Source organism: Jaculus jaculus, chromosome 10, assembly GCF_020740685.1.
Source record: "Jaculus jaculus isolate mJacJac1 chromosome 10, mJacJac1.mat.Y.cur, whole genome shotgun sequence".
NCBI lineage: Eukaryota > Metazoa > Chordata > Mammalia > Rodentia > Dipodidae > Jaculus > Jaculus jaculus.
In genome coordinates, this window is record NC_059111.1 from 42,052,760 (window position 1) to 42,073,765 (window position 21,006).

The 21,006-nt window shown below is 40.4% G+C and overlaps 1 protein-coding gene and 1 non-coding gene across 3 annotated transcripts in view; one reads left to right on the forward strand and one right to left on the reverse strand.

Annotated features, from left to right (window-relative positions):
• The first annotated feature begins 485 nt into the window (after positions 1 to 485).
• On the forward strand, positions 486 to 592 carry LOC123464149. The gene has a single exon (XR_006639390.1). It is a non-coding gene; the product is annotated as a U6 spliceosomal RNA (small nuclear RNA).
• A 5,110-nt stretch (positions 593 to 5,702) lies between these two features.
• The window catches only part of Gclc (glutamate-cysteine ligase catalytic subunit), a 46,045-nt gene continuing 30,741 nt past the window's right edge, over positions 5,703 to 21,006 (reverse strand). The window contains exons 4-16 of one of the 2 annotated variants that reach the window (XM_045160295.1): positions 19,577 to 19,690; positions 17,837 to 17,895; positions 17,610 to 17,743; positions 13,794 to 13,868; positions 13,184 to 13,300; positions 11,916 to 12,054; positions 11,374 to 11,486; positions 10,167 to 10,259; positions 9,612 to 9,716; positions 8,743 to 8,791; positions 8,528 to 8,631; positions 8,336 to 8,456; positions 5,703 to 7,042 (exon numbers count right to left, since the gene is read on the reverse strand). In XM_045160295.1, coding sequence (XP_045016230.1) covers positions 6,831 to 7,042; positions 8,336 to 8,456; positions 8,528 to 8,631; positions 8,743 to 8,791; positions 9,612 to 9,716; positions 10,167 to 10,259; positions 11,374 to 11,486; positions 11,916 to 12,054; positions 13,184 to 13,300; positions 13,794 to 13,868; positions 17,610 to 17,743; positions 17,837 to 17,895; positions 19,577 to 19,690 — 1,435 coding nt within the window. In that variant the 3' untranslated portion in view covers positions 5,703 to 6,830. Of the gene's footprint in view, positions 7,043 to 8,335; positions 8,457 to 8,527; positions 8,632 to 8,709; positions 8,792 to 9,611; positions 9,717 to 10,166; positions 10,260 to 11,373; positions 11,487 to 11,915; positions 12,055 to 13,183; positions 13,301 to 13,793; positions 13,869 to 17,609; positions 17,744 to 17,836; positions 17,896 to 19,576; positions 19,691 to 21,006 lie in introns of both variants that reach the window. The other variant, XM_004660500.3, reaches the window with a different exon arrangement.

The window sequence follows — 21,006 nt, forward strand, 5'->3', positions numbered from 1 at the left end:
ACTTAAATTCTCGTGTATTCCTACTCTTCCCTTGATCCCTCTGCCTCCTCTTGCCCCAAACACTCTTATCTCTCGTCTCTGAATGCTCACCCTCCCTTTGCAGCTGGCATGTTCATGTCATAGCTATTGACAAGCATAACAAGCTCCTTTATTCTCCCTTCTGTCTTCCCACAAGGTACACTGAGCCCATCTACCTCACTTTCTCTATAACAGGTGTCTGCCAGTGACTGCCCTGAAGCCAGCTCAATACAGAGAGAATTATGAGAGAAATCTCTGCTTCGCTCAGGACCAACACGCTACACTGGTGCTATTGATCTCACCACTCTGTCACCTCTAGCCACTATGAAACTGCCTCATCACCTGCCCTGAAGAGAAAGAAACCCATCGATTACATTATCCAGCCTCTCCCATAAGAATTCATCACCCTTATGGTCAGCAAGAAAAATTAACCTTTGTCTCTTTATCACTAACAAAAGGCTGGGACGGTGCTCGCTTCGGCAGCACATATACTAAAATTGGAACGATACAGAGAAGATTAGCATGGCCCCTGCGCAAGGATGACACGCAAATTCGTGAAGCGTTCCATATTTTTCAACACCTAACCTGAATCTGCCCAAGATGCCTTACATACCCAGTAAGCACCTCATGGACTAGACAATAAGATGGATGGGAGGGCAGGGAGGGAATCAAAGGGTGGAAAACAGTAACCCGGACACAAATGGCAATGGTACCATAAAATTGTACTTCCTAAAAGACAGACCAAATGGCTGAACCTTCACTAGACCCTTACAGGAAACACCTGAACTACAAGACACTGGAGAGGGTAGGATCAAAACTGACCTAAATCTTCTACATCTTCCCTTCCTCCCTCTCCCCCTCTCCCCTCTATCTGTATCCTCTCTAACTCTTGTATATTAGTTATCTTTTTCCTCAATTTCTTAGTGGACACTGACCTGTAACCCCCAGTTCCAGCTTGGGCCTACCATCCATAATGAGCTTTTGATCACAGAAACCTACAAGGTTTCCCAAAACAATGACAGACTTCTGTCAGAGTACTTGATGACCCACCAAAGGCCAGTGGTAAGACCCTATTGCTGAAGACTCCATACACAGCTGACGTGTAAAATGGAATGACATGGCCGAAAGCCAGGAAAGAGTCAGTCCCCAGACAGTCAGCGTGTCTAGTGCCAGAAGGCGCTACATAGGCGACTGGGGGAAATGACCAAGATCTGTCCAAGCAACACATTGTTTAACCTAATTAGCAACAAATAACCGGATGTGATGCCCACACAAGTGCAATAGTGGTACACAGCCATGGTGAGGAATCAATTGCTCTTGATTTGGCTAACTGATCCACTCAGTGGTACTAGACCCATAGCTGGAGCTGGGAAACAAGTCAGAACCATACCCAAACACAAGCCCACTCTTCAATATCAAGCTACCATCAATCATGGGGTATAAGAGGGCCTAAATCTACCATACTGTCTATCAAAAAAGTAAGTCTTATCTCAATTTTCTGGGTGCTAACTTACTTTCCGTTGGAGAATCTGCTTCTCTTTTCCAGATAGATGCAGATCCTAAGAAGAGAGCTGCCCCAACATACCTCAAAAGGGGCCCAACTGAAACTAAGGACAACTGGCAAAATAAGCAAGGGTGATGTTTTCCTGTGAACCGGATACCAGCACAAAGGGGAAGGAGATCAACGCAGAGAAAAATCAACTCCTACCAAAGCAGAGAGCCAGAGCCTCAGAGGCCCCCAACACCTCAGCACTGAAGCAGACCAAAAATGAACCCAACATGGCTCAGGGAAATTTTGCGGAAGAGGGGGCGGAAAGAATGTCAGAGTCACATGTTGGGTCATGATTTACAGAGACATTTATCATACCAATAACTGGGGGCTAACTCCACAATGCACGACCCATTTTCATTAACAAGGAGGGTCTATTGGGAAGGGGTAGATCACAGATGAGCCTAAATAATGGTACCAAACTGCCTGTATTTACTGAAAAGAAAACTAATAAATTAAATTAAAAAAAAAACACTAAAAAAAAAAAATGCATGGGGGCTGGAGAGATGGCTTGGCGGTTAAGCGCTTGCCTGTGAAGCCTAGGGACCCCGGTTCGAGGCTCGGTTCCCCAGGTCCCACGTTAGCCAGATGCACAAGGGGGCGCATGTGTCTGGAGTTCGTTTGCAGAGGCTGGAAGCCCTGGTGCACCATTCTCTCTCTCTCCCTCTATCTGTCTTTCTCTCTGTGTATGTCGCTCTCAAATAAATAAATAAATAACTAAAATTAAAAAAAAATTAAAAAGAAAAGGAACTACCATTATTTATACTAGCCAAGATAGCCATTTGGCCTAGGTGTCCTTCAAAATGTGAGCGGATAAGGAAAACATGGTGAGCCTATACAATGGATGTTATTCAGCTATAAAGAGCAATACAATTATGTCAGTTTTCAAAAAATAAAGTAGAAAGCAATATGCTAGTGAAATAAGGCCATAAAATGGAAATAAAACAAGTATTGCATGTTTTTCTTTATAATGTGCGAAACTGGCTTGAGGAGGAAGGATAGAAGGACAAGAGTAGAAGACAGGTGGGTGGGCATGATGAACACATGACTTACAAATGTATGGAAAGTCATCACCCCCATTCATTGGTGCAATTAAGTGGGATTAATAATAGATTAAAATACCCTGATTGCTTGTTGAAATGGATGCTCAAATACTCATTTTTCTCTTCTGACACAAATATGCAACATTTCAGGGCTTAGGAGATTGCTCAGTGGGTAAAGTGCTTACCATGAAAGCATGAGGACCTGAGCTTGGATATTCAGCACCCACATTTAAGCCAGGCATGGTGCTACATTCCTGTAATCCCATTCTGGGTAGACAGAGGTAGTAGGAACCCTAGTGCTCACTATCTAACTAGTCTAGCCAAATTGGTGAATTCCATGTTCAGTGACAAACACTGTCACACACACACACACACACACACACACACACACACACACACCATACACATGCCTGCAAAAAGGTGCAAAATTTATGGATAAACCATAACGTGCTTTTAATGGTTATAAGGGATAAACAGGCAAATTTTAGTTACAATTTAGATTTCTAATTGTCTTAATGTTAAAAACCAAATATATTTCAATGGCAAAGTAAAAAAATCATTTCAGCTTCAATTTCGAGGAATTTTCTGGAAATGAAATTCATATGGCTGTTTTTTATCCCTTTATTTAATCCATTAAACACTTGCTTTATAAGATTAAAAAAAAAAAAAGGCTGGGACGTTAGGTCAGAACAAAATGAAGTTACAGCAGGAGGGCAAGAGACCTAAGGAAGTGGGTCATCCACATTCCTCAAGAAACTGCCCAGCCATTAACTCTTCCTTGCCTAACAATGTCCCAGGTCTAGGTTTCCTGCCTCCTTTATCTCCCACCAGGTCACTTCTGGTCTCACACATTATGGCTAATGTAAAGAACAAAGAAGTTCCTTCCTTTCCTCACCTTTCCCCAATTTAATAGCTCTCCATAGCGCATTAATCTCAAAGTTGAGACTCTTGAGAGTCAGTCCTGACAGCTCATTCCCCCGCCTCTCCCTGAATAAAAGCTTCCATCTTTGCCTTAGAGTGGTCTCCATGATCTTGGTCACTCCTGAACCTTACAATCAGGTCTTCCGTTTGGGGAGGATTTTAAGTTTTTGGTGACAGAGGAGAATTTGGTAGGTAAAACAAGAAGTACAAAGGGAAGGGTGGGAATGGAAGGCAAAGAAGCCCTGAAAGTATGGGACCTCAGACCACTTGCCTTGCTTTCAGAAGTTATCAATATCAATAAGAATATTAAAATAAAAAGTACCAAATTCAGCCCAGTGGAGGCCATTATTTAAGGAATATTAGGGGCAAATTTGAAGAGTCAGAGTAATTTGGCAAGCAGGAGCTCAGTAAGTTCCAGCTCAAGTTAGCTTTGCGATAGGCTTTTGGGACTGGTAATTTAGAGCCCATTTTGGAAGACAAGGACTTGTTTGGAGTGGCCAATCCTGCCATCAGGTATGCCTCCCAGGTTTAGGGAGGGCAAACAAAACCCAAAAATTAGGAGGGAGTGTCCCTGCACTAGTAATACTAGGAGTGTCTGGTAGAATGATATGTGGGAGACTCTCAGGGTCTATGTTCATCCACTGACCAAAAAGTGAGAAACTAAGATCTGAGGTGGGGCACCTCCCATACAGAGAGGAATACCTTATCCTGAAGCTATAATTTGATGAGGGTGTGGTGCAGCACGTCACATGGCAAGAGGCCTCTTATCTGAAGTTCAAGTCTGGTGAGAGAGGGGAGGAAGGAGAGAGATGACCTGATGGATTACCTTTAAAGGTCTGTCTCAGCTGAGCTCTGAGAGGGATTTTGTACATTCACCAGGCAGTAGCACTGGCCAGAATCCCTCAGTCTCCACAGACAAGCCACAGAACTCTCACAATCCAAAGGTCAGAGTGACAGGGAAATGAGAAAGAAAATGTGATAGGGAATAAGAAAGCTGCCAGGTATCAAGCTTGGTTTACATAGAGCACCAATAAAGCTCACTGAGCCCTGAGACTGAATGGAACTTATGCCACTCATGTAGACAAAGGTCACAAAAGACCAGAGGTCTCAGATTAGGGTGGTGACTGTTTAGTCCAAAGTAGTAAGCTTGGTGAGTGCCTTTGCTCCAAAAGGAGTGAAACACTGGAAAGAGTGGTGGGGAGAAGGAGAGGGAAAGAAAAGGGGAAGGAATGTGGCCCAAAAGCCCTGGAGGGCTCCCATCCAAGTCATGGCACCAAATGTAGGGAAAGTGAAAGAAAAGCAAGAGAACACTGGTCTTGATCTCTAAAGACAGACTGTTTATTGAAACAAACAGCGAAGGGCAGCAGCCTTTCCACAGAATGAAGGCTCAAGCCCTAAGTCAGGTGGGGGTTCAAACTTATAAGGAGGATCCTAAGATAAACAGACTGAATTAGTTGCAGATCCAAGGAAAGTAGATAAGGAATCAAAGTTATTTGTGTCCTTGTTCAGAATAGGCTTTTTGTGCAGATTGCCTAGGGAGGATGTCTCACTGCCAGTCCAGTTATTTGGCCTTTCAAGACTGGATGTCTCCATTCTTTATGGCCTTCTAATCTGAAGGCTAGTTATTAACTGTTTAATTCCCTCTAGTTTTTAGGGAAGGCAACTAACCCTTCACTTGATGTGTGTGGTAGGGGTGCATACATACTGATCCATAGACACAGGATGACACAGATCTCTGCAGGGCTTGCTGATTCAGTCTAGGTGTCCCTAGCTGAGCTGTATACAACCCTGAAAATATGCTACATTTTCCATGTCACCAATGATACTCAGAACAGCAGTAGTTGGAAGTTAAAAAAATCACTTTCTAAGGCAAAGCAGTCATACTTCCAGGCCTGTTAACCTGGGGAGGTAAGCAGCTGAAGGAGAGAAGGCATCTGTGCTTTTTCATTATTATGCTTCCACCTAAAAGCATCTGAGCATTATAATGGTGAAATAATTTTATAAAATATGACTTAATAAAAAAAACCACTTAACTATTATCTTTTTAATTGCAGAACTCATACACAGTCAAGAATTTTAATACTAATTCCACTCTTATTTCCTCATATCACAATAATTTGTTTACTTTTTAAAGCCTGATTTGCATAAGCAAACTGCAAAGGAGACATAAGGAGTTTTGAACTGAAACAGATTTATTGCAATCTCTCAAAATTAGTATTACAGTTTCAGTATTTATGCCTGCAATGGTTTGCATAATCTACAATAGACATTTATTCCAGAAGCAGTTAAAACTGAGTTAACCAACAGGGAAAATTTTCAACATAAAGCTGTAACAATTATCTGAAACTAAAATTATTTATAATTTAGGGTCCTGATTCAAAAAAAATTAGTGCTTTTCATGATTTGTGAGTTGTATAGACAAAGCAAACAGAATGTAGAATATTCCCCAAGTAAAATTTGTAACAAATGGCTTTTCAATGATAGCCCATCAAAGTGAAAATTAGAGAAAGAGTAACAAAACAAAGTCAGCAACTGCACTTGATTTAACAATTTAATGATACAGCAGCAACCAGAGTAATGGGCCACAATAGAAGAGCAGGTACCATTGTTGACAGTGCTTTTAGTATGCACAAAAGAAGAATGAGCTGAAACAAAATCATTAGTCTCCTTTCTAATTCATGAGTTAATCAACAAATTAAAAAATATACAGAAGGAGTTTCTTTGACAACAGCTATCAGAATTCAATTCAATGTGAAAGCTCAGGGCAAGTAACCAAGTGGTTAGCTACTCCATTGCAAAAGAAACATCATAGGTAAGGTGCCTTACCCTTGAAGGGCTTCAATGGATTCCAGTGATTTTACATAGTCAACAAAGGAGTTGACTCAAAAAACATTCAGAAAAAAATGTTTTTAAAGTAAAGTGAATCAAGTCCCAAGTAGTCTTTAAAGGAAGATTTACAGTAAACATTTAAAATTCTGGAATGTATATATTGTACAATTACCTCTCATTTACAAACTGCTTAGACAGTAGTTGCTCCAGAGTGAATTCAAACATGTATAAGCCTCACAATGACTTCAGACATGTTATTAAAATACACTGTTAATCATAAAAATACTTTACTATGTACAGGTGCACTGTATAAATTTGAGATTTCCCTATACAAGGAAGCCTTTAACCACTTTCTGGCTACTGATCCAGGCAATACTGCAGACCTATCATTTGGTCTTGCCAACTTGAGAGTCAATACTGCAGTCAATTCTTCCATAAATCAGTGATGCATTTTTATTTCTGTAGGATGTCTATTTAGAAGAGTCAGTTTTACTTCCACTGTCTTTTACTTTCCTAAATGCTGATCCAAGTAACTCTGGACATTCACATAATTCATTTGCAATCTGGTTACATTTCCAAAGAAGGCTGTAGTTTATTTCATCAGTTATTATACTGTCTTGCTTATAGTCAGGATGGTGTGCAATAAACTCTCTCATCCATTTGGCAACGGTCATTAGTTCTCCTGAAAAAAAATTAGGGCAACAGACGTAGGTAAAAAAATAAATTAGTATTTGATGATTTGCACATGCATCTCTAAAAATAAATCAGGACTTGTTAATTTAGCCATGTAGAAGAGGTGGGAAACATATCTTTCACAATGTTTAAAAGAATTCCTCCTGGAGATGTAGCTCAGTGGCAGAGTGCTTGCTTCATATGTGCAAGGCCCTAGGTTCAATCAGTACTGCAAAAAAAGAAGAAAAAAAGAATTCCTTGGGCTGGAGAGAGAGCTTAGTGGTTAAGGCTGCAAAGCCTAAGGACCTAAGTTCAATTCCCCAGAACCCACGTAAGCCAAATGCACATGGTGGCGTATGCATCTGGAACTCATTTTCAGTGGCTGGAGGCCCTGGAGCACCGGTTATCTCTCTCAAATAAAGAAATATAAATAAATGTTTAAAAACAAGAATTCCCCTTGGGGAAGAATGGTAGGTTCAGGCAGGCAACGAGCACATACACGTTCAGTTTCTATGGTGTTCTTTACATGCTACCCATATAGTGGCACTGCCAGTGCTAAGGGATAGAAGAAGCCAGTACCTATGACAAGAACATATTTCCCCCCCATTCACTAGAGGGCTAAGGCTACAAATGATGCTGTTATGGGACCACCTGAAAGGACTGTAGGGTTCTCTCAATGGTCTCTGATCCAAGAGGCAGAGAAAATATTAAGTAGTAAGAATAAAGAGGGGAACTACAGACATGCCATTTTAAGGATGATAATGGGTTTTACAAATGATCCTTTGTGACTTGAGAAGTTCACAGAAGACTCAAGTCAAATAGCATGTCAGTATAGTATTACTGTGATTTTTCCTTAACAGATGATAGGCTTACTGTGTGAGTAGCAATTAGGAACTATAAATGTGGCCTCCTCAAGACTATCATAGAAAGAGGATCCTTGGTATGTTCACTATAGAGGGAGGTGTGTCGCTTCCTTGAAGTGACCTTAGGAGTACTCAGCCCAATTGGAGAGCATATGATGACATGCAAAGGACACACACAGACATGAATGACATATAGGCACTGCAGACACCACACTTCATCCAGGATGCCACAGAGCTTAATGCATCACTATTTTACAAACTAGTAAGAAAAAAAGAGTTCCCCTCATTTAAACTGTGATTGAAAGATCATAAAATGTATCTAATTTCACTTATTAAAATGTAAGAAAAACTGCACTGAGACTACAGTATACTTTCATGGTTACAGAACTGATAGGGTAAGAGTTGGATGAAGAAATCAGAAAAGGAAAAAGTTATCATACCAGATGCTCTCTTCTTAATTAGCTTTAAGTAGTTCAGAATACTACATCTGGTGTCCACATCCACTTCCATATTTTCAAGGTAAGAGTTTAGAATGGGGATGAGTCCAGGAAACACACCTTCCTACAAGAAGTAGACATATGTAAACTTCCTGCCAGCTGGTGCACATATCAGGGGCGCTGTGCAGGCCCTACCTTCCCATTGATGATGGTGTCTATGCTCATGAGGGTATATTCCTCTGCGGCCAGCTCTGAGCTGGCCTGGGCCTTGCCACACCCATCCACCACAGTACTGCCACCTGCCAATGAGAGTGCAAAGGAGTTTAGCAGCACGTCACAGCATAAGCTGACCCAATAAACTCAAGAGAATGTGCTACCTTTACAAATATCTTTCCTGAAATAAAACATCCCTTGCAAGACAGCATCACGCTTCTGTGCTGCTTTCATGTTTTCATCAACCTAAGGGAGAAAAGAAATCAGGTCATTTTCAGCCTGGATGTGATAAGCAGGCAGACCAGGGAACAGTCAGACTCCCTCAAGGGTGTGCATGAAAGAAGACACATATACAAGATGGAAAATCACTTGTGGGGGAGGGGAGGGAAGGAACAGAGGCTAGAATGAACACCTTTGTGCTTCCTTCTAATTTGGCTATGACAGGCTGCTCTAATTTGCCTTCTCTGTTCTGAATCCCTAGCAGGAGCCCAGGGAAGCAGAACCCTCACATTACTTATCAGTCTTTCCCACTAAATCCTGTGTCAAAAAGACCATGACCCAACAACCCAACACCTTGACTTTCTCAAGGCCTGCCAAGTGCCTAATAGCTTGGTGGCCTCTGGGAGAGAAGATGATACAAAACACTGCTGGCAATCTTCCAGAAAGCTTCTTCCCTAGTCTTGTTGAAGTTGGGCCTGTCAGTTCATTTGTTTTTCCTAAAGTCTAATGCCATTTACATCCTATACAAATGTCTCAAGTTTTGTTATACTGAGACCATTTCCTGAATTCTACAAGGTACTCTCCTTCATCCTGCCATCCTATTTTTAACAATGTAATCCAAATGGGATACATTTGAATAGATGATATCAGTTTGTGAGACTGCCTCTTGCCATCACCTTGAATAGAAAACCTCTAAAAATAAAGTATAGGTTTAAGTGTAAAACCAAGGTGAAGGCAGAAGCAGTTTATCCTAGTGAGTAATAACTGCATAAAGACAGACTGGAGATGAACAAATAAATACATCTACAGATACCCTGCCCTCCGCTATTAGGAAACCCACCCTTACCTTTGACAGCGGAATGAGAAAATCCAATTTGTATGAAAGGATTACCCTGGTGAGCAGTACTACAAACACCACATATGCAGAATTCTCAAAGTCTGTTAACTGCACCTAGGTAAGGACAGAGATGTCAGGGACCAGCTGCATGGCTCTGCTCTTGCACTCCAACCACTTCTGACTGTGACATTCCCAAGTTATCTTTTCCTCCTCACTTAAGGTCAGAAATCCTCTACCCATATTCATGCTCAGGAAATCAACTCTTCCTTTTAAAAAAAATTACTATTTACATATGTGTGTGTGTAAGCATGCCAGGGCCTATTGCTATTGCAAACAAACATCGGATGCTTGTGTTACCTTTTATGTCCAGCTTGTGTGAGTAATGGGGAGTTGAAGGCCAACAGGCTTTGCAAGCAAGCCTTTAAACATTGATCCCTCCCCTGGGCTTTTGGATTCATATTGCTTTATAATAAACTTAAGAGCCTTCTGAGAAGAACATCAGAAGTGTGGTGGGTAGTCAGAAGAAGATCTTCTAATCACTTCCTGTTAATATACATGTCTCACCTCCATGGGTCGGAACTCTACTCTCCATCCAATATCTGAGTTTGGAGGAGGGGGCTTAAATCTCATTGTCTGCCAATTTGTGGACTGAATATTCTGAAACAATAAGAAAGCAAAGGCTAAAACCACCTTTTCACACATTAAAAAAAAGTATGACTTGTGTTTAAGAAGAACAATGTTAACTTTCCATGCCAAATACTTTCCAATTAACAAACATACAATATGGTAAAACTGAAGATTTTCTTGAGTGTGACCTGTTAGGAAACCAAAACAGCAAGTGAGATAGTACTAAGTAGATATATAGGTTATTTTTGAGTAGGCTGTGTTTAATCTTTTCATCATTATAAGAGAAAACACTGGACAAAAAAAGGTGAAATTAAAGATACAACCAGTAAAGAATCATTTTTAAAAATGGTAGTTTAAATCAATTTTTAATTTTCATTGGTTGTTTACTACACAGGTAATATAAAGCAGATTTCTACTGTCACTAAGCTTACAGGTAAAGAAAACTGCCTGCTGTGATTACAATGTAAAATATCTCTCATATGCTTATGAGTTTGAACACTTAGTCCCCAGATGGTGGTGCAGTTTGGGAAAGCTGTAGAACTTTTAGGAGGTGGAAGCCTTGCTGGAAAAAGTAGATCACTGAAAGCAGAACAGAAAGTTTTATTTTACTTTTTTTAAATTTTATTATTCACTTGAGAGAGAGAGGCAGATAGAGAGAGGGAAGGAGGGAGGGAGGGAGGGACAGAGGGGGAGAGAGACAGAGAGAGAGAGAATAGGCAGGCCAGGGCCTCTAGCCACTGCAAACGAACTCCAGACACATGTGCCACCTTGTGCATCTGGCTTACATGGGTCCTGAGGAATTGAATCTGGGTTCTTTGGCTTTGCAGGCAAGGGCCTTAATGGCTAAGCCATCTCTCCAGCCCAGAACATAAAGGTTTTATAGTCTAGCCCTACTTCCTTCTTATTCACTGCTTACTAACTACAAAATGAGGAGCTGGTAGGCCATGGTCTTCCTGTCCTGATGAGCTATTCTCACCTTGAGACATAAATGAAGCCAAAAGTAGCCCTTTCCTTCCTTGGTTGCTTCTGGTCACAGCAGCAAGAAAATGGCTGATACGCCATCTTGCAGTTCACAGCAGCGATAAAATGGCTGATATTCCACCTTGCAGTTGGTGAAATGAAATGCATTTAGAAGAGGAGATACCTCAAAGTGATCAGACTCATTGGCATCATCTAGGTGGATTTTCTCTTCAAACAGGGTCAGCGGGTCTCTAATAAAGAGATGAGCAACGTGCTGGGCCAGAAGATGATCAATGCCTGCAAAGACAGACCACATGGGACTAGCAAAGACAGCACTCAGAACTTTAAGTCCACAGTTTGAAGAAAGAGTATCTAGAAGCTTAGGAATGGCTGGGTTATTCAGGGTTCTCACCTTGCCCAGGATTTTATCCTATGGACACTGGGGAAGAGTCAGAGTTTACTCACTCCTTACCCAATGTCTGCTGGGGCACTGGTGTGGACCTAGATACAGAGCTTCAAAGTAAGTTCCTTTTGCTAAAAGTCAAGAAGGTCTCACAAGTATTTGGAACTTGAAACTTTAGGAACAAGCAGCCTCATAAGAAAAGTTAGAGACTTCACACTAAAAACAGAAACCAGACCAGGAGTCAGCAAAAAAGCTTAAAAGTGCTTTTAAGAACAAAAAAGGGTTCATTCAATCAAACCTAGAAATGTGGAAGGGATTCTCACCTTCCTGCAAGAGCTGCTCATAGATTGCTTTGTCTACGGTCAAGTCGATGTCATTGTACTTCTCACCACACTTAGATAAGTAGCTGTCTATTGAATCATATCGGGATTTACTAATTTTATAGCTATTGTTCTTCAGAGGCTAAAATAGAAAAATATGAATGAATGCCACATAAATAGATCTAAAATTAACACCCCATGTGATTTTATAAAATATACTTTATAATATTAGTATATAAGAGCATGTTTATTTCCATTTAGACAATATATCCAAATTTTGTGAATAATTATCCAAGGACTAGAAAAAAAAAGTTTAGGTCAACAGAATCACTTGCAGGAGCCTCTTTTAAAATATCTGTGTGGGCTGGAGAGTTGGCTTAGTGGTTAAGCGCTTGCCTGAGAAGCCTAAGGACCCCGGTTCAAGGCTTAATTCCCCAGGACCCACGAAAGCCAGGTGCACAAGGGGGAGCACGCATCTGGAGTTTGTTTGCAGTGGCTGATGGCCCTGGCACATCCATTCTCTCTCTCTCTGTCGCTCTCAAATAAATGAACGAAAATAAACAAACAAACAAAAAAATTAAAAAAAAATGTCTGTGTGCTGGAGAGATTGCTTAGTGGTTAACACACTTTCCTGCAAAGCCAAAGGTTCAATTCCCCAGGACCCATGTAAGCCAGATATACAAGGTGGCACATGTGTCAGGCCCTGGCATACCCATCTTCTCTCTCTCTCTCTGAAATAAATAAATAAATATTAAAAAAAAATCTGTGTCCAGCCAGTTCCTTGTCTTGGAGATTCTCATTTAAAAGGGTAGGACGGGCTCAATGGATGGTGTGGTGCACACTCCTGGTTGGAGAGATGTAGAGTTACAATTCAACTAGGCAAAGCCTGGCCCTTTCTATGGAAAAGTTGTATCTGATAGAAATTATGCTTTCACAGCAGAAAGCGTCATATACAAACTACTCATGTTATTTCCAGAAGCCTTCTGGTAAAATAGCATCAGCTGTGACTTCCAGAATACAGAAAATGGGTACTAATATTTTAAAAAGCTACAACTAACAGATTTCAACAAATTATAAAAATTGACTCCCAATTCAAAGCAAACCACACCACACTCTCCACATATCCACCCCAAACAAGGAGAAGACAAGCATATAATGTTTTTGTTCTATATGTGACTACCCACTCAAGGAGACTGCAAAATCTCAATTGGCTAAAATAACCCCAGTTTATCTGATTGATTTAAAGAGCTACTAGGGAAAACCATTCCCACCTCCAGTCCTCTCTCCTCCCGTGTTCTATCATCTACAGATGCAGAAATCACTCCCCAGCGACAATCGATGTCTGACACATAGCCTCGGTAAAACGGAGATGCAGCACTCAAAGCCATCTATGAAAAAATAAAAGTCAGTGTGGCAGTTCAAATTGTCACTTACATGATTAAACGTGTTTCATGCACTCATTTTTCTAGTCAAAAGCAATTATGTTATACAATCACAAGGGTTCTGACATATGTACTTCTATAAATGAAATGCATGAGAAACAACCCTAATTCCTGGACTTAATTCATTTAAATCACCCCTCTACAATGTGAGGACATGATAGGAGAAGGAAAACAGCAGTTATTTGGGCTGGAGAGATGGCTTAGCAGTTAGGGGACTTGCCTACAAAGCCAAAGGACCCAGGTTCAATTCCCCAGGACCCAGGTAAGCCAGATGCACAAGGTGGAACATGTATCTGGAGTTCATTCACATTATTTAAATTAGTTCATTCCTCAATGAAATTCTAGCTGGACTTAAGTAGAACACCCTCAGCAAACTCTGCACATGTAGTCTTATTCTCTACAAAGGTATATTTGTAAATAAGATGTCATTTTTACTTACAACAATAGGACAAATAGTGGCCAACTGATCATAAAGGTACCTGGCCTCAGATATGCTGCAGGCTTGGAATGTCACCTGTTTAAGAATGCAAACTATTAACAAAAAAAAAGTCATTAGTAGGTTCCATAAGCAGTAAAGTCTGAGAAGGGAAGTAAACAAAGAAAAAGGGAGCAAAAGCCAGGTATGGTGGTACATGCCTTTAATCCCAGCATTTGGAAGGCAGAGGTAGGAAGATCATCATGAGTTCAAGGCCACCCTGAGACTACATAGGGAATTCCAAGTCAGCCTGAGTTAGTGTGAAATCCTACCTCGAAAAGCAAAGCACAACAAAACAAAAAAACAAGGAAAAAGAAAAAGGGAGCAAGGTCACCACCTCACTGATGACAACACTTAATGCATGAGTTGTGACTGGATGAATTTAACCAGAAAATAGTATTTAATCATGCACTAGTATATATGTACAACTTATAAGTAAGACACAGTTAAGTTCAGCTAGACATTTCCTCCTCTTATTTCTTTTTATAACTCCATATAGTTTCAGCTAACTAAGGGCTATTTTGTGACATTAAAGGCAGCTTTTGAGGGTGCTGGTGTTTATGGGTTTGATTTTGAAGGATTCTGGTCAGGGACAAGGAACTGGATTAGGTAAGTGTGTATCCCAGGTTGGACTTAAACTCCTGATCCTTTGTTTAGCAATTTCATGGGAGGCCTGTGCTGCCACAATCTTCTAAAGTCAGCTTTCAAAGTATACCAGTGGCAATATGGAAAAGCTCAGGAGGGATGATGAGACAAAAAGCAATGAAAAAATCACTGAGCTATAAAGAAGGAAAAGTTGAGGGTTGGCAGATGTGGCTTACCAGAATCAAAGCAGCAGGCTTTCAGGGCCAGTGGGACAGAGCATGTGAGAAAACTCAAATTTAGATCTGAGTGTTCTTAGGACATGTAGGAAAAAGTTAGGGAAAAAGAGGTGCTATGACATAATGAGCTAATAGATTCAAGGGACAATGTGGTGGTTTGATTCAGGTGTCCCCCATAAACTCAGGTGTTCTGAACGCTAGGTTTCCAGTTGATGGAGATTTGGGAATTAATGCCTCTTAGAGGGAGTCTATTGGGGGTGGGCTTATGGGTGTTATAGCCAGTTTCCCCATGCCAGTATTTGGCACACTCCCCTGTTCCTGCTTGTCCACCTTATGCGGGCCAGGGGGTGATGTCCACCCTCTGCTCATGTCATCATTTTTCCTGCCATTGTGGAGCTTCCCCTCAAGCCTGTAAGCCAAATCAACCTCTTTTTCCCACAAGCTGCTCTTAGTTGGGTGATTTCTACCAGCAATGCAAACCTGACTGTAACAAACAACCTGTGAGTGCTCTCTTAAGGCTGGAGTCCACAGGCAAAATCTGAGCTGGATAAAAAAATTGAGAAGTACATAACATAATATTCTGAAGACCATCCAGGAAGCCTCAGCCAAAGGCAAGGAGGATACAGAAAAATTGAAAAAATTTTACATAATTGGTTAACACAGTCTTCTAAAATAGTAACCTGCAACCCCCACCAAAACACCACCACCAACAACAAAAAAACATGAAAGTAAAGTCATGCCTGCTTCCATGACAATGGGTGTTGGTGATAGCAGAAGGGCTAGAACACCTTTATATCTGCATCAGCAGTGTTGCAACTACAAGTGGGAACAGTTCTAAATTCCTCCATCCCTGCTAGTCAATAATGATAGCTTGGGGCAGGAAATAACTCATATGTGTACTCCTGGAACTAATAGCAGCTAAATGAGTATGCTTATTGTTAAGAACCTCAATCTGTGAAGATCAAGTTTAGCTACATCTCCACTTTCCTTTGACACAACTTCCCTGCGAGACCCACTGCTGAATTATAGCTGTGTTTCATGTTAGCGTGGCAACTAACTACAGAAAACAGTTAAATAATTTGTTGACCTAATTTTCCTATAGTTTCCATGTTAATGCTTATATCAGCACCCTACTTCAGTTAAAAGTGGGGACAATTAACTATCCATTACAGATTAATCAATAGAGAGAAGAGCTGTGTCATAGCAGTTAAGGAAAAATAAGTTTCAGAGGCTACAATACAAATTAAGGAGGGCCAGCAGTGAGGTCATCCATTCCGCCAGGATGCATAGTATCCTGTGGGATAATAGCCAGACAAATTGCTTATCTGTTGAGGTCCCAGCACTGTGTGAGCCCTAGGAGGACCTATATTGCCATTCCCTATCTCAGGTATGTGGAACAGTATCTTACTGCTTAGTATCATGAAGACAACAGGGTTAAAAAGAACAAATGGGCAAAAATACATTGAGATACTTGAAAGCCAAATAACAAGGGACTGAGACTGAAAATACCCTAATATTCCTTGGTGAATCCTGTTGAAGATGAATTTGTTTTCTTAATTTATCTAGGTCCTTTTTGTGACTTTTAGATGTTATTGTGTGATACTTTTTCTGGTTTTTCAAAGATACTATAGAGAACATTTTCCTTCCCAGATTTTGATGAGTTTGTCTTAGTGGCCCAAGAAACACCAGGTGATTCATAGCAAAGCCTGAAAAAGCTACCTCCAGAGGAGTCTGCCTAAGAAAAATAGCAACTGGAATTTGCCTATCAATTTAAGTAAATTTAGTAACCACATTCTTCATGCTAGAGCTGATAATGCATGTCATCAGGTCAAGCAAAATACAAACGGATATTGATTTTGGTGGGAAAAGAAAAATACAGCTCTACATCTTAAAAATGATGTTTTGTCCCCTTAAGGCATCCAGAAAAGAGGAACGGTACTATGAAACTGACAACAGATAAAAAGGAGGAAAATAAGAAAAGTAGATGTTAGAAATCCAATCTAAAATTTACTTAGAACTCAATTTTGAAGCCACATGATTTTCTTAAATTAAAAAAAAAGAAAAAAACAACTATGTCCATGATGTCACCTTGTGTGTCTGGCTTATGTGGGATCTGGAGAATTGAACATGGTCCCTACACTTCACAGGCAAGCACCTTAACCACTAAGCCATCTCTCCAGCCCGAGTGTGAACATTTCTCAGGACACTTACTGGCCCATGTCTATTCGGAAGCCACAAATCTTTATAATACCCATCTACACAGGGGAAACATAAAAACCACTTATCCTTGGCCATATTATAGATATGGTCAGAATAGAACAATCTGAAGAGGATTCAATCTGGATTATCTATAGTTTTGACAATAGTTTAGGGGTATATACAGGAGAATATGTTGCAGTCATGGGAGAACAGCAGCAGCTTTCATGGCCTTTGCTGAGAGCCATTAGACATTAGGCTGTAGCCTAGTGTTAGCACATGAGCCAAAGAAGGGAAGCAGCCAAATACCTGAATAGTGACAATCTACACACACAGTGGGCTCTGTGCTCTCCAGCTCAGGTGCTGAGTGAGCCTATGCACAATCACAGCCAGGTGCAACAGTACTTTAATCAGGCACAGAAAAAAAATATTAAAGTAATAAATAAGAAGTGCTATTTTACCTCATGTGTAACTTGTAACTTAGCCACAGGAAAAGCAAACCCAGGATATTAAATATTCTTTTATAGGACTAGGTGGCTTTGTACAAATATAAAAATTTAAAACCCAAACAATCTTTCCCCTGGATGTTTTTGGTCAAGAAAAGGTTTCAAGTGAATTCACTAAAATAATCTCATTGTTCAGAAAGATACCCTAGCTACTATTTTAACCTGATTAAAAGGTGATTTTTTTTAAACCAGGAAGCATACATCTAGAAAGACATTAATAACTAGAAATGGAACAGGACATATGATGGACACAATACCTGAAGACAGCAATTGCCCATCCCAAATCCCATGGCATCCATGTAAATATGATCTGGCTTAGAAGCCTTTGCTGCTTCCTCATCTTCAGGAAATGTTTCTACAAATGGAGATGGTGTGTTCTTGTCTTTAAATACTGTATTATTAATAAAAACAAAAAGGAAATGCTTGAGAGTCAAGGACTACAATTATTCAACAAGTTCTCCTCCCCTTCTCCCCACAGACTTACTTGGCACATTGATGACAACCTTTTCTCCTCTCCTATGCCGAATATTTCTTGTTAGGGTACTAAAACAATCAAACATCAAAATATAGTCATGTTAAAGAACTTAAGCACAAGAAAGGAACAAAACAAAATCCTACCTCAAACTAATACTCTAAGACAATGCTACATATAGTAGACATGCCATGGCACTCTAAGGGGATGTGCTGAAAGAAGCTTTAGCATTAAGATCAACTGTTTGGCTCTTGTGTAGAAATCATTCTTTCTTCTGTGCTTCCCTTGCTACCTGTTGCTTAGCTGGAAATCAAGTGCGGGGGGTGTTCAAGGCTTGCTATGGCCCTGGCTCACTCTGTTTCTAACACTTCCATGTAAACAATGAGTTTAGTCATGTTTGAGTATTCATTATCCCCAGGTATCTCTTAGGCCTCAGTATGTTGCCCCACCCTTCTCTAAATATGCAGCACCAATACTTATCCTGAAGACCTGCTGGGCACAGTGTGGCCCTGAGCACTTTGATGTAACTACTCCTAATCCAAACACATTGTGAGGGTGTATATATACTAGATTTTAAAAACACAAAGGAAAAATTTTTTAAATTTTCTAAATATTTATTACACATTAAAAAAACATTTTGGATGGATGAGGTCAAATAAAATACAAAACTAGATGAATGTACTGATTTTAACGTGGCTATTAGAAATGATGTGATTTTCTCTGCTGCTGTCCTGTCAGTGACTCAGGTGAGAATGCTATCTGTGATGCCAGCACCACTACAACCACCCCAACCCTACCCTCATCAGTCAAAGTACCCTTCCTTTCTCCTCAGACCAACTATGGTGCTAGCTTTCGATTTTTAGCAGAGTTTATCTCTTTTTCTTTTGCAGCTTATTATTTTTATTTCCCTTTACATGGTAACACTTGAGGTGGAGAAATACATTCAGAAATATTTGTCTTTCCCTGAAAGACTACACATATAGCAGAAATGGAAGCCAATAAAAGAAATAAACACAGAGAAGTCCTTGTGTCCCCAACTTTGGGTCAGGAGCCTCTGCTCAGGATAAGTGAGCATTCAGGGTGGAAAGCTAGAAAGACCAAACTGGTAGAAGCCCGGAAGCAACTTAAAAGCTAAGAATTAAACTGTGAACTGTAACAAACCTGGAAGATAATAGAACAGAAGGAAGTACCTATTTTGTAACAAGTGCTGCACATACTTGACCTTGTTTTCGTAGTATATAGGCTGACAGAAGTGGTAACTTAAAGGTAAAAGGTAGGAAATAACTTAAAAAAACTTCCCTATACAGATGCATGAAGAGTCAGGACTGATAAGAATCTGTACATTAAAGAGGAAGATAGCAACTAATGACTTGGAAAATGAATGAATCTAACCCAATGAATAGGCTGTGGGCTTCTGTGAATGTAAGCATGTCTGAACAGCTGTTGTGTTGAGCCAGTCTCTGGTGAATTAACAAAGGAGTCAATCAGAAGCTGGGTATGGTGGTGCATGTCTTTAATCCTAGCACTTGTGAGGCTTGAAGGAGAATGGCCATGAGTTCAAGGCCACCCTGACACTAATTCCAGATCAGCCTGAACTAAAAGTGAGAGCCTACCTCGAAAAACAAACAAACAAAAGAGAGAGAGAAAAAAAGAGTCAGAATTCAGGGGTCTTTGAGAGAAATTCCAAGACAGAACACATCTCTCAGAAGGCAGATAGCTGAGTGAGGGGCATTTCAACATAGTCAAACTCACCCGAAGCGAGGGTGTTTATTTATGGCTTCATCTGGAAAGAAGAGGGACTTGGATGCTCCTCCTTCCACTGGGTTGGGTTTGTACTCAGGCAGTGTGAATCCTGGACAGCCTAATCTGCAACATATTGAAGAACTAAATAGATGGGAATTGTCTTCAGAAATTAATTGCCCACAGTCTTGCCATAATTTGTATCTGTTAAAAACATCTGATTTCTATTACTACCTACTTCAGAGGGTAGTCTAGTATAAACTGTGTTTCCGAAACCAATGTCTTACAAGACCAGCCCTTCATCATGTTGTATTAGGGGATTCTGTTGTGATTGCAGCCACTTTAACAAGTCAGTCTCAAGTCAGCATTTATAAACATCTACTTGGGTTTCCCAAAGATAGCTTAGAAGTTACTTCTCTTAGTCACATGTTGTCATGGATCAAGTTGTCCTCCTTCACTAGCTATAAACTCTCAGATTATCTTCAGACTTTGTTCTCAACCACTGCCACAGTCTCCTAATGTGTGCTGTCTGAACATGGATGAGATTTTCTTGTGAGCATGTTCATGTGTGAGTGTAGGCACGTATGTACCACAGTGCATGTGTGGTCAGAGGACAAATTTTGAGTATCTGTCCTTGGCTTCTAACTTGTTTGAGGTGGAGTCTCTTGTTGTTCATTGCTCTATTCTCCAAGCTAGCTGTCAGCACATTCTCCTGCTTCTGCTACAGGTATACTAGCATTACAGCTGGCCACTACACTATCTGGTTTTATAATATAGATTCTAGGGTATCTAAACTAAGGTACTCATGCTTGTGTTACAAGTGCTTTATCCACTAAGCCATCTCCCCATTCTCAATCTTCTAGTTGTTGCTTCTACTGATATCCTTGGGAATCTTTAAAGGTTCAGCAGCAGCATCTACCCTATAGTTCATTCTGAAGTTCTAAACCCAAACTTACCATCTTATGCCAAAAACCTCAATATAACAGCTCTAGTTCCCATACAGAGAAACAGGCTCTAGACTTGTTCCCCAGTGTTAAGCTCAAACCTCCACCTTTAGGACACCAGTTTTTCTAGCCACGCTAGAAAGATGGCTTAAAAATTAAGGTGTTTGCCTTCTAAGCCTAAGAACCCAGGTTCTATTCCCTAGTATAAAGTAAGCCAAATGCACAAGGTGGTGCATGCGTCTACAATGGCCTGAGGCCCTGGCATGACCATCTTCATTCTCATTCTCTCTCTCTCAAATAAACAAAAATACAAATAAATTAAAAAAATTGAAAACCAACATGAAATGTTGTAGTGAGAAGGACAATGGCTGAAAAGGTTAGTAAAAGCAAAACAAGAATCTTGACAGGTTTTAGGTCATATACAGGAAACTTTTGGCTTGAGGGAAAAAACTAGCCCAGACTTTATTTTTAATCCCTACCTTTTTATAAAGTCAAGCC